Source organism: Haplochromis burtoni, unplaced genomic scaffold (assembly GCF_018398535.1).
Source record: "Haplochromis burtoni strain Fernald_Lab_line unplaced genomic scaffold, NCSU_Asbu1 Contig_39, whole genome shotgun sequence".
In the NCBI taxonomy this organism is placed as follows: Eukaryota; Metazoa; Chordata; class Actinopteri; order Cichliformes; family Cichlidae; genus Haplochromis; species Haplochromis burtoni.
Genome location: NW_024582400.1, coordinates 1,982,910 through 1,995,728, shown reverse-complemented (window position 1 = coordinate 1,995,728; position 12,819 = coordinate 1,982,910). Strand labels below are relative to the sequence as shown.

Genomic DNA, 12,819 nt, shown 5'->3' with positions numbered 1-12,819 from the left:
GGGGGGACCTAATTACTGCAACACATTTGCAGAAGGGAGGAAAGAAAAAAAAGTGAAATTCAGAGATGGTGTGAATACAGGTATGCTGGCGAGAGAGAGCTCACAGATGATTCTGAATACATTTTGGACTGATTAGACCCCAAATTAATGAAAAGTAGATCACATCGGCACCTCTAATGAAGGAGAAACGCTCTAAAAAAAGACTCTTTTCATTTATTCTATTTTCTGGGCTGCCAAATTCTAAAGGCAGGCCTCCTTTGGCTGTGCAGCCAGGAAATTAAAAGGTATGTGATTCTCTCTGTTATCGCCGCCGCTGCCTGTAGTTGCTCAATGGAGGTGGGAGTGGAAAGCCAAGATGCTTCGTTTGCGACAGGAGCCATTTGGCTTGTAGCGTGAACTGAACTCTTACCCCCTCCATGTTTGTACATTTTTCTTTTTTTTAAATCTCTTATTCTCTCTCTCGCTCTTTTTTTTTTCTCTGTCACAGCACCAACTGCTCAACCAAGCGGCCGGCAACCGCAAGTTCAAATGCACCGAGTGCGGCAAGGCCTTCAAATACAAGCACCATCTGAAGGAACACCTCCGGATTCATAGCGGTGAGTTGCAGGAAGAACGCTGCCCTACTCTTTGAATATTCATAACGGTGATTTAAGGATCCACAGATATTCCTTTTGGTTTCTTTTGGACACTCGTCGGCTGTTAATGGACACTGAAGTCCTCGGGGTGTGCAATATTTGCTTATGTGTGTGAAGCTTTTAAATTGAATTGAATTTATTTGTTTACTTGTTGCAAACTTTCCTTTTTATCAGCCTTAAACAAAGAGTATTTTGTTGCAGAGGTCAGATGTGTACATTAAACTTACTTCAAAACTTCATGTACTGTGGAGCTGTTATTCTGGTAATACAAGCATGAAACAAATAGTATCCTTACCTAGGAAGCCTTATTGCTCAACTATAATTTATTATTTTATATAATTTAATTTATTTTTAATGCAGTTTTTTCAGATTACATTGACTTTAGGTTCAAAGCAAAACATGAAGAATTAAATAACTTTTACATTTTCTTAACAGTGCCCCAACTCTTAAGGAATTTGTTTTTTCAATTAATTCCTACAGTTTATTGGATGGGAGCCTTTTTTCCTACAAATAAAATCAAATAAAAATAATTTCATGTCCATCACACTTGTTTGAACATGCTTAAAATGTCCAAAACAAAAGTAGTCAGTGAGGTTTCCATGCCTTTGTGTTTAGTATCTTTGTGTGCTCACTGAGCTGAGCAGAAAACGTTAAAGCTAATAAATGTTAAAGAATGGTTTACTTTCACTCAAAACATGTAAGTACAAAAAAAGAGCAAAGATCTCTAAACCAATTCAGTTTGGCAGAAAATAAAGAAAATGCAGACACTATACCGGAAGATTACCGGCTCTAGCGCATATTGCACATCTTGGCACAATTCAGTTAATTTCAATTCTGTTTTATTTACATAGCACCAGTTCACAGCAACAGCCACCTCAAGGCGTTTTATATTGTAAAGTATAGACCATAAAATAATATGAGAGAAAAAGCAAAATTGCATGACCCCGTTTTGAGCCAGTTGGTTGTTTACTGGTCTTGGCTAACCATCTATATTTCTTGTTTCAGGTGAAAAACCTTATGAGTGCCCCAACTGCAAGAAGCGCTTCTCTCACTCGGGCTCCTACAGTTCCCACATCAGCAGCAAAAAGTGTATTGGCTTGATTGCAGTCAATGGCAGGATGCGCAGCAACATGAAGACAGGCTCCTCCCCTACCTCTGCCTCCGCCTCCCCCACTAACACTGCCATCACCCAGCTGCGACAAAAGCTTGAGAACGGAAAGCCACTCAGCCTCGCCGAGCACAACAACCACCTGAACATCAAGACGGAGCCGCTGGACTTCGACTACAAGCTGATGATGGCTTCTCATGGATTTGCCGCTCCTGGGCCTTTCATGAATGGAGGAGTGGGGGGAAACAGCCCACTTGGGATCCACCACAACTCGGCCCAGAGCCCCTTGCAGCATCTTGGGATGGCCGGACTTGAAGCGCAGCTCCTGAGCTACCCGGGTCCACTGGGGAATAACCTGAGCGAAGTACAGAAGGTTCTCCAGATCGTGGACAACACTGTGTGCAGGCAGAAAATGGACTGCAAGCCAGAAGAGCTCTCCAAGCTCAAAGCCCACATGAAGGAGCTGGGATCCCAGATAGAGGAGCAGAAACAAGCGCTGACAACGGCTCAGGTCGGTCTTCCACTTGTCAATCACAACGGCGCCACCAAAAGCATCATCGACTACACATTAGAAAAAGTGAACGAAGCCAAAGCCTGCCTCCAGAGCTTGACTACAGACTCAAAGAGACAGATTAGCAATATCAAACGAGAGAAACCCAACCACATGCTTGAAGGAGGTGTGGATGAGAAGGTGCAGGAAAACAACATGTTTACACCTTACGCTTGCCAATACTGCAAAGAAACCTTCCCCGGGCCAATACCTTTGCATCAGCACGAACGCTACCTGTGTAAAATGAACGAGGAGATCAAAGCTGTGCTGCAGCCCAGTGAGAATTTGATGCCCAATAAACCAGGGATATTCATGGAGAAGAACACTCACTTACCCTCCTCCGTGTTGTCTGACAAGGTACTCACTGGGCCTCTTAACCCTTACAGGGACCACATGTCTGTGTTGAAGGCATACTCTGCCATGAACATGGAGCCCAACTCGGAGGAGCTGCTCAAGATTTCCATAGCGGTCGGTCTTCCTCAGGAATTTGTCAAGGAGTGGTTTGAGCAGCGAAAGATGTACGAGTACGGCACTAACAGGACCCCACCACTAGAGCACAGGAACAACATGGATATGGTTGTCGGAACAAATAACCACCACACTCCACCAAAAGACTCTTTGGCAGCTAGGTCGCCACTGTCTCTAATCAAGCCTACTGACCGCATCACATCACCCTCCATAGCAGAGCTCCATAACAACGTGAACAACTGTGACAACTCGCTCAGACATTTGAAAAACCACCAGTTCAGCGGCAGCCAAACCAAACCCACAGGTGAAAAGTTGGACCACTCCCGCAGCAACACCCCTTCCCCGCTAAATCTGTCCTCCACTTCTTCCAAAAACTCTCACAGCAGCTCCTACACTCCAAACAGCTTGACTTCAGAAGACCTGCAGGCTGAGCCGCTGGACCTGTCTCTGCCGAGACTCATGAAGGAACCCAAGCATGCACTGACTGTCAAAAGCAGACCTAAAGTCAACAGTATTACCATTGACCATAACAGCATCCCTTCTCCCCGAGAGCACTTCGAAGAGCCTTTGAACTTGGCCTATCTCAAAAAGGATTTCTCAGGCTCTACCAACAATGGAAACTTAGAAAAAAGCACTAGCCCCATCTTCGGCATTAACCCGTTTGCGGCCAAACCCTTGTACACGTCGCTTCCACCTCAGAGCGCTTTCCCACCCGCCACATTCATGCCCCCGATGCAGGCCAGCATACCAGGTCTTAGGCCCTATCCGGGCATGGATCAAATGGGCTTCCTACCACACATGGCCTACACTTATGCAGCAGGGGCAGCTACCCTTGCCGAGATGCAGCAGAGGAGAAAGTACCAGCGGAAACCAGGTTTCCAGGTAAATAAGCCACCTGTGGTTTTGTGAAAGCCCCAGGCTCACTCAGATTCTCTGAAATGATCTGAACTCATTTCTGTACTAATTAAAAAACCACTCAGGAGTTAGGAGAGTGAAACGCTCACCTGAGGTAGACTGAACTGGCATAGGCGATGGAGATAAACAGCTGTGACACAACCCCGGGGTGGAAAAAGTGAGGCGTCATTAGTGGGAGGAAAGGAGGGCCTGTGCAGCCTGTGTTCAGCTGTTTTAGCAGTAATATCATTCAGTGATGAAAAAGAAAAAGCTTTGAGGATTGCTTCTACTTCCTTGACTTCATTTTAACTGGATTATCTCATCCCGTCTTAATGAGCCTCCAGCCCTTCTACCAGAGTTTCATTTGCAGATTTATGAATGTTAGTGGTGTTTTAATTTTTACCCTCAAAAAAACACTGGCACAAAATATCAAACAGCATCAGGTTCAAATATATGACAGGACCCATATTGGCCCTAAAGTTTAATCTCGTTAAAGCTCTAATTGTTACCACTCTGCACAGTAAATTTTACCCGCTGGAGTACATTAATGCTCTCGACTCCAGTCCTCCTCCAGAGCTGGCCTGAACTCACATATTTTGTTATTAAATATGGGTGAAAGGCCTTTGTAAAAATGACAAAGGTGAGCCCCGGAGCTGTGCACTTCTCTGAAATTTCCCATTGCAACTTTGCTGCATTTTAAAGAGAGCCAAAGCCAAAATGAGCTTCTACATGTGGATTAATAATGCACAGTCTCCATGTTCATTACCAGTGAATGCTGAAGGCTGTTTAACATAGAGGGAGCCATTTTGATGAAAAAAAGTATTAATAATGTTTCCTATTCTAAGTTATTAAATTAGATTTTAAAAATACAGCTACAGGCGTTTAGTTCAAATTGATTGCAGAGTGATAGTGGTCCCTTCTTAAAACACAGTGCAGTGCTGTCCCCACATTATCACACACATATTCATTAAAGAAAGCTTCGGTGGCTCAATATTGGCCATTAAGGTGCACCTTCTGATTTTAATCATTATATGAGTTTGCAATGTCAAGAATGGCTCACTGTGCCTCCTCTAATGTTATAATATTGTTCTCCATCAATTCATATTTAAGACTAATCTTCATCATAAAAGAGAATTTTAAAGGAATGTGCAGAATTAACGCTCGTGTACAAAATTAGACCACACTGAATACACCATTATAGCGGTGTTTCATAATGAGGAGACTGTCAGTTATAGATGGGTGATATTACTGCAGAGCTGAAAGTTTTATAAGAAATAAACGCCGGTATGTGCTGGTAATCAAAAATGCATGAGAACATGTAGCGTTGTGTGATTGTTTGGAAGGAACGCTTCAGTGTAATGATCCTATGTGGACAAATGGTGTCTGGCTAGATATTTTTATGATCTTTCACCAGCTATTGTTTAAAGAAAAGAGGATATTCACAACTAAATAACTTCCTTTTTTTTGCGTTGATCTTCTGAACTTTCCTTTAAAATTTAACAGTTAGTTTAGAAATTAGCATGCTATCAGTAACTTTATATTAATGTAATATGAAGCAGTTATGACCTAAACTCACAAAATTCAGCTAATAATGTAAATCAATGTAATTTAAAATAATATAAGTATCAAGTATGAGCTTTTCCACCAACGTAGATTGAGCTACAAAGTGTTTGTAGTTTTGCTAAATGACACTCTCAAAGCATACTAATTAGCTAACAAACACTTAGCTGTTCATATAGCAATTAGCATGACACCTAATTGCTAACTTTTTGTCAAACTTCATACAATTTTTCAAGATCAATATCATAGCAAACCTAAATATAAGAAATTGCAACTAAAATTATAAACATTAGCTTTCTCTCAAATTAGTATTAGGAGTTAATAAACCGGCACATGAACACAGGCACCTTATTTTTCCTTAATTTAGTTATAATTAACTGTCACCTTAAAAGATTATATAGCTTGAAAATGTAACTACTAGTACAGGGTTGTTTTTCTAGCAAGACAAAGTTAGCAGGAAAAATAAACTTTAGCATTTCTAACATACATATTCTAAAAAAATAAACAACTAATAAACTTTTTTCACATTTAAAAAAGTATACACTGCTTATAAAGAGCTTATAGGTTTTATAGCTTTATAGATAAAATAAACACCACTTTTCATTAAAACCAGATAGTGGGTTAACAAATATTAGCTTTTTTGCTACAGCGGCTTAAGGTAAATACCCTTCTAAAGGGGTTAAAAACTCCCAGCAGCTCAGAAAATATTTATTGTGTTTGCTAAAAAAAAATTTGTCACACCTTTTGAGATTTTAACACGAACGCTCTTTGAGCAATGTGTAGCATTTTGATATTTACTCTTAATTTACAGTTAGCTTAGCAATTTACACTTCAGAAAAGGGTGTCTTCTGGTTAAACATAACTATAAATAAATTTATTTTTGTTTGAGTCACATTAAGAACATAAACTCATAATTTAAGTAAAAATTTAAAGGGATTACATGTGGAATAATGTCAGCAACAGATATTAGCAACATTTACATGAAGCTAGCTTAAGCTAGAGTCATGTTATTTGCCACACACTCAGTGACCACCTCACTGTTTTCTCACTTTTAAAAGAATATACAACATCTCATCATCACACTAAATTCATTATTGTGTTATCCTTTCTCCCTTTTTTTTGTTTGTGATTTTTTTTCTTTTTAGGGGGACCTGCTCGACGGTACACCAGATTACATGTCAGGGCTGGACGACATGACAGACCCCGACTCCTGTCTGTCGCGGAAGAAGATTAAGAAGACCGAAAGTGGTATGTACGCGTGTGACTTGTGCGACAAAACATTCCAGAAGAGCAGTTCCCTTCTAAGACACAAATATGAACACACAGGTATATACTGTTCTAGACCCTTATTTTAAACCCCATGCTTTTTTTATGTTTTAAATGTTTGTGTTGCCAAATCCTATCAGTATGAATATATTTTAATATATATAAATATTTTTTTATGTTATCCCCCTTTTCCCTCCTTCTTTCCTTCTCTGTTTAACCCTTAAGTTGTATATATGTAAACCCACACCTAACTTGCTTCTTCATTGACAGGGTTGAAATCCAGCGAATGAGTAAAGGCTTTGTGTGTTCTTTTTCTGTAATTTTGCAGGTATAGGCAGGATTGTACCATTTATTTCCCAATCATGTCTTCCTGTATGAACCACTTTGCTATCTTTAAAGACACACATCAATTCACCTAGATATGTAAAGCCAGCAAAAGGCCCCCTAATGCCTTTATCGGCCCTATTATTGACGATAGATCACATCAGCGGAGTAGTGCTTAGAAGCTTCAGAGCACCGATAACAAGTCTTTCATTATAGTTATTATACAGAGATCCTCTTTCACCAAGTTGCATCATTTATTTTATCCACTATCTGTAGAGAAGCGCTCTGTGCTTTACGCAGCCTTCGTGTTATCTGGTTGGACATAAAAGGGAGGGAGGCTCCACCGTCAGATCTCCTCTTTATTTAAAAGAGAAAATATGGGGTGGGGCGCGGGGATGCGTTATCTCCACTCCTGATGCGTCGCTGTGTGTTTTTAACAATATCGTGCCAGATGTTGGACCTGGAGTGCAGTTTCGGAGCTGTCAGAGGGGGGAGTCATGTGATTTGTGCGAGGCAGGAAGCCATATTTCCACACGTGGTGAGCAGCAGTTAGGGAAATGCCAAAATTAGAGGCTTCTTTGTAGCTTTTAAAAAAGAATCCAGGTATCTTTTTTTTAGGTGAAGGAGTGTGGGGAAAAAGTGCCATTTAGCCAGCCATAAAACTATCTCACCCTGCACTCTTGGACAGCTCGGGTTTCTCATTTTGAGCCTTGGCATCTGAGCCGCGCCGTCATATTTGGTAGGGAAGGAGCTCCAGCTCAAAACCTAATATAGGCCCAGGCCTCGCCATGAACTCGAATTGCAATTGGAGATGAGCAGGGTTACCCCTCGGAGCCTTCCCCGCCCCACAGCCCCATCTCGGGTTTGTTTACCCCTTTGTCGCCTTCTCTGTTTGTTTGCTTTTGCAGTAGTTTATTTATGTTGCATTCATCAGTGTGGCACGCAGGGCCTAAAATAAGTAGTTGCGGTTGAGTTTCTTCATGCTTCAACCACAGGAGGGGAATTTCCATAATGTAGGCCTGTGAATGCGAGCACGCTTTTCTCATCGTGCTCCCAATTTGAATAAACAAATAGCCCAAAGTCATAAGTTGGATTTAATGCTCGGTGATGTCATTTTTACTCCATGCCATCCAGTTCATCAGAGTTTTTCCTCAATATTTTGCTTTGATTCTGACTTGTGTGTGTGTGTTTGATTTGCTGTGGCTGCAGGACGCCTCTCACGTCCCTTTCGTTTTTTCTCTGCTTTGTGTCTCCGCAGGCAAGAGGCCGCACCAGTGCCAGATCTGCAAGAAAGCCTTCAAACACAAACACCATCTCATCGAGCACTCCAGACTGCACTCGGGGGAGAAACCTTACCAATGCGACAAGTGCGGGAAGAGGTTCTCGCACTCGGGCTCATACTCGCAGCACATGAACCACCGCTACTCCTACTGCAAGCGGGAGGCCGAGGAGCGGGAGGCCGCAGAGAGGGAGGCCCGCGAGAAGGGCCACCTGGAGCCCACCGAGCTGCTCATGAGCAGGGCGTACTTGCAGGGCATGACTCCTCAGGGTTACCCAGAGCTGGCGGAGCGAGAGGCTATTCTGAGGCATGACGTGGTGAACGGAGGGATCAGAGATGCAGGGCGAAAGGAAGTGGATGGAACGTACGCAAAGATCGGACGGAGGGACGACGAGTTTGAGGAGGAGGAGGAGGAGAGCAAGAGCATGGACACGGACCCGGACACGTTGAGGGACGAGGAGGAGAACGGAGAGCACTCGATGGACGATAGCTCGCTGGACGGCAAAACGGAAACCAAATCGGATCACGAGGACGCGATGGAGGATGGCGTGTAATCGGCGGTGACACTTCAGAAGCTTCCCATCTTTAGAAGTTTAAAAAAAGAAAAACTAATGAAAAAAAAAAAAAAAGTAAAGAAAAGAAAAAAGTTTTTAAGTTTCTCTCTTTTCGGTTCAAGTATTCTTACCTGCTCGGTTTAAAACGCCGTGTTTTAAGCTGTACGTGCACGTGCCTGAAGCTTCCGGGAAGCTTGACGGACTCCTCAACGTGGACTCAAATATCAATCCGGAAGAAGAGGAGGAGGAAGAAGGAGGCATTGAAGGGGAAAGGGGGAGGCTTGGGTTTGTGAAATAAGCTGCATTATGCAAACCGAACAATGAATAAATGAATACATTTCAAAAAATGTACAGTACTAAGGCCTAAAAATATGTGTGGTGCTAACCTCCTCAAATAAAAACCCCTGTGTTCCATAGTATTTATAGCACAACTAGTGACTTGTACAAATTGCACTCCGCTTCTATAATCATGAACAAAAATAATAAAAAGTATTGCCTATGTATATATTTATACAGTGTTGGAAAAAGAGCAGTAGTATCTGCACTACTACAGTCCTTCAGTATTACCTTTGTTATCACCAACCTACCTACGGTGTCGTCTTTAGTTTTCATCTCCAGCCACACTGTTTTAGGCCTCTTGAATCAAATGAAGGAATTAAAATTCAAAGACTGTGTGAAGGAGCTTTTCCCCCCCGTTTATTTTTTTGTTTGTTTCTTTATTATTTTTTTTTAAAAGAGACCTTCATTTTAAGGGAAAATACAGTTTTACGGACAGATGTTGTCTTTTGGGGAGGGTCAAAAAAAAATGAAGGACGAAGCCTTTGTAAGGTGTTTTTGATAAGAAAAAAGAAGCCTTATATGCAAACCTTTTAACCTGTGTGTTTTCTGCAAGTGCCACCCTCGTATTGTGTAAAAGGAAGGTTACTTTTTTTCACCAGCTTCAGTATTGATGAAATGGTTCACCGTTGTTCTTTGAAGCACCCGTGTCAGTATTATAGGCAGCAGTTCCTTAGTTTACATTATGTTGTGCAATGTTTTCTCACCTCTTTTCTTTGTCAGTATTACACCAAACCATTTTTTCCTCTTTTTTTTTGAAAACAACAAATTGCATTTCATTTATTTGTAGGTTGAAAAGAAAACATTATTTATGTGGCCCATTTTATATTTCCTAATTTTATTTATTTCATACTGTTGTGTACAGTACTATAGTTCTTCAATATATAGATATATTTTAGTAAAAAGGAACATGGTGTCGATCATAGGGGCAAATTTTACGTAAAGAGAGCATTTATTGTGTTTTGAAACATTGTGAAATGCGAAGTTTAATCTTATTTTATTTTATTTTTTTCCTTTATTTTCCAGCTACTGGAAAATTCCAAATTTGGGAACTTTTATACAATTGTGAAAACACTGTATTTTCGACTGAAAAATTCCACTTTCTTCATCTTTGTTTCTTTTTTTAAGCTAAAAAAAATGAAGAGGGACTGTTAAATACTATGTATGATATCATGACTGAAGAAGAATCTTTCCTGAAATGTCTTTGTAAAAGTATTATTGAATTCTTAATTTGTAATTTCTCTTGAAAATGACCCTGCTCGAATAAAAGTAGCCAAATTACAGAGTACCAAACCCTCAGGGCTTCGTGTTTGTTCACAAACGGTGAGGTGTGCTTGGCTTCGTCACAATGAACTCTTTCTTTTCAGATGGATTAAAGTCAACTGAGCCCAGCCCTCCTGCTGATTATCACTATTTTAAGATGAGAAAACAACATAAATGCCACGACCAAAGTTTTAAACAATAAAGCCAAAAATATTCTGTATTAGTTTCTTAGTAAATCACATTAAATGACTAAAACTTTGATTCCAGTCACTGGGAAACTAGATGTGAATCAATCTGCCAATGAAAATAGTCTCATCCTGTTTTTACTGAATTTGCTGAAATGTGCTGTGTCCAGCTGTTCTGGAAGTGTTCTTTTACAGGTTAAAAAAATGCTGTACATATAAAACAAATTATTAATTTAGACAAGAAAACACAAAGTGAAGCTTTTTAAAACCTCTAAAAAATATTAAAATCATATTTGGAAGCTTTTCTTTTGAAACAAATGACATTTTAACGCTTTAATTAAAGCATCGTGAGCAAATTGCTGTAAGCAGATAACATACTTATGTAGCTGTCAGCAGGTTTAAGAATCAAAATGATTTGCTTTGTTTCCCTGAGTTACTCCCGCTGATTGGAGGACCAAATGTACACCAGAGCAAACCTACGACTACTACTTATTTAAAGGCTGGTTTAAGGCAAGAAAACACAAGGCGAAGACACATTTAAAGGTTTTTAAAGCATATTTGAAGCTTTTATTTTGATGCATGACAATTTTGATAAACTCCTTGTTGTTTCACTGAATTGATCCGACTAACTGAAGGATCTAGCATGCACCGATCCAACTTATCCCTGATAATTCTAAATAAATACACCACCTCCGCTTAATAATTGATTAAAAGCTACTACAAGAAAACTCAAGACACATTTAAAGGATTTAAAACCCTTAAAGGTTTTATTTAAAGCTCGTTTTGAAGTATGAGATTGTATGATAGTATTTAATAGTTCATAATAAATCCCCCTCTTCCTCCCGTTATAGTGAAGCAGCTGAGAAGCTACAGTGATGACAGTAATAAAAATGCTGCATGTATCATTCAATATCAACACTGATTATTGAAAAAGCACGAATAGTTTAAATAAAAACACATTTGGAAGTTTTTGTATTAAAGTATTAAAATATGGTGTTTATTGAGCCTTTAACTATATTCTTTATATTGCTTTCAGCTAGAATAGATGTGTGATTTAAAGGCATCTTTTGCTGTTTCTCCACATTTTTGAAGTAAAGGGTATTTCTATATATTCTATATGTAATTTTCAATTAAAAACCAATATTAAAAAAAAAAACAAGCAAATGCAACTGCATTCCCAGATTACTTTAAAGGCTTCACAAAACTGTCAAAATCAGTGAAATAACACTAGATAAAAAGAGCAGAAGCTTTTAAATGTAAAGAAACTTTTTTGAGATTTTTATTTTGAAGTATGACAACATAACATTAAAGCACCTTCAGCTGATCCGAGTTGCTGAAAGTACATTTAGGGAAGAAAGTATCATCTTTAGGTTAGGTTCAACTGTCTGAGATCCTGGGACCTGCGATTTTTATGGTTTTGTGAGGATTATTTCAAATATAAAATGTTAGGAGCTGATGACTAAAATTTTCTGCTGCTTTTGTTCTATCAGCATTAAACAATAAATGTCATTCAGATTTAAAAGTGTCACATTGGACATGAAACATGTGACCTCGATTTTTTATAAAGTTTTACAGTGAAACATCTCTAAAAATTGAACATTTTTATAACAGCTAGTGAAAAAAAAGGAACTTTCTGCCTTTTAATTGTTTATCTATCAATTGTTTACTTCAGTGTAGTCTGAATGGACATGAAGGAAGTGTTTATAAGAAGATAAAAGTTGTAAAACCTTAGAAAATAGAGTAAAAATTTAAAATTTATCCCATTTTCCAAAGCCTTTGCTGGGCTGACTCTGGCCCCCAGGCCTTATTTTTGACACCTGGGGTTTAAACCCTATCAAACTGATAATATTCAACAGAAAGACCAAAAAAACTACTAATAATGAAATTCACTGCCTACAGAATAACATATGTATTAATCTGCTACTGAAAATAGTACTTATAAATAGTCCAAATGTACTACTTTGATTAAGTGTAAACTACAGTGATCAGCTGTTTTGGTAAATTACTAAACTTTTTCTTTGATGAAACTGTGTGTTTTTACCTGACTTATTCAATTAATATTTATTTGTCTGCACAAGACAGCATTTATTTTTAATGGAGACAATGGACGGGGTTAATCAGAAGCTCTTTTAAAGCTTCTTGAATGTGTGTGAGTATATAAAAGTTGTGAAATTACATAATCTTCTATTAATTATACATTCTTGATTGTCAAAACTTGAGCAATCCTTCAATCTGCTTGAACAATTAAAGTACAAGTTTGTGAAATCGTGTGTCCAAATCAGAGCTGCCAACAAATTTTAACTGTCTTAATTTGGTTCGTTAGCCGAGGGTCCATTGCAGGGTGGTCTTCCTTGTCACCTAATAAGTGAAAGATCCTGGTTTGATCCAGGAAGAGAG

General features: G+C 39.3%; 1 protein-coding gene across 6 annotated transcripts in view; it reads left to right on the top strand.

The window, feature by feature from the left end:
- zeb2b (zinc finger E-box binding homeobox 2b) overlaps nucleotides 1–12,376 on the top strand; it is a 100,919-nt gene extending 88,543 nt beyond the window's left edge. For 2 of the 6 annotated variants that reach the window (XM_005919937.3, XM_042219881.1), the window contains exons 7-10: nucleotides 488–596; nucleotides 1,641–3,643; nucleotides 6,361–6,541; nucleotides 8,064–12,373. In XM_005919937.3, coding sequence (XP_005919999.1) covers nucleotides 488–596; nucleotides 1,641–3,643; nucleotides 6,361–6,541; nucleotides 8,064–8,638 — 2,868 coding nt within the window. In that variant the 3' untranslated portion in view covers nucleotides 8,639–12,373. Of the gene's footprint in view, nucleotides 1–487; nucleotides 597–1,640; nucleotides 3,644–6,360; nucleotides 6,542–8,063 lie in introns of all 6 variants that reach the window. The other 4 variants (XM_014332901.2, XM_005919938.3, XM_042219882.1 and 1 more) reach the window with 4 other exon arrangements.
- The last annotated feature ends 443 nt before the right edge of the window (nucleotides 12,377–12,819 follow it).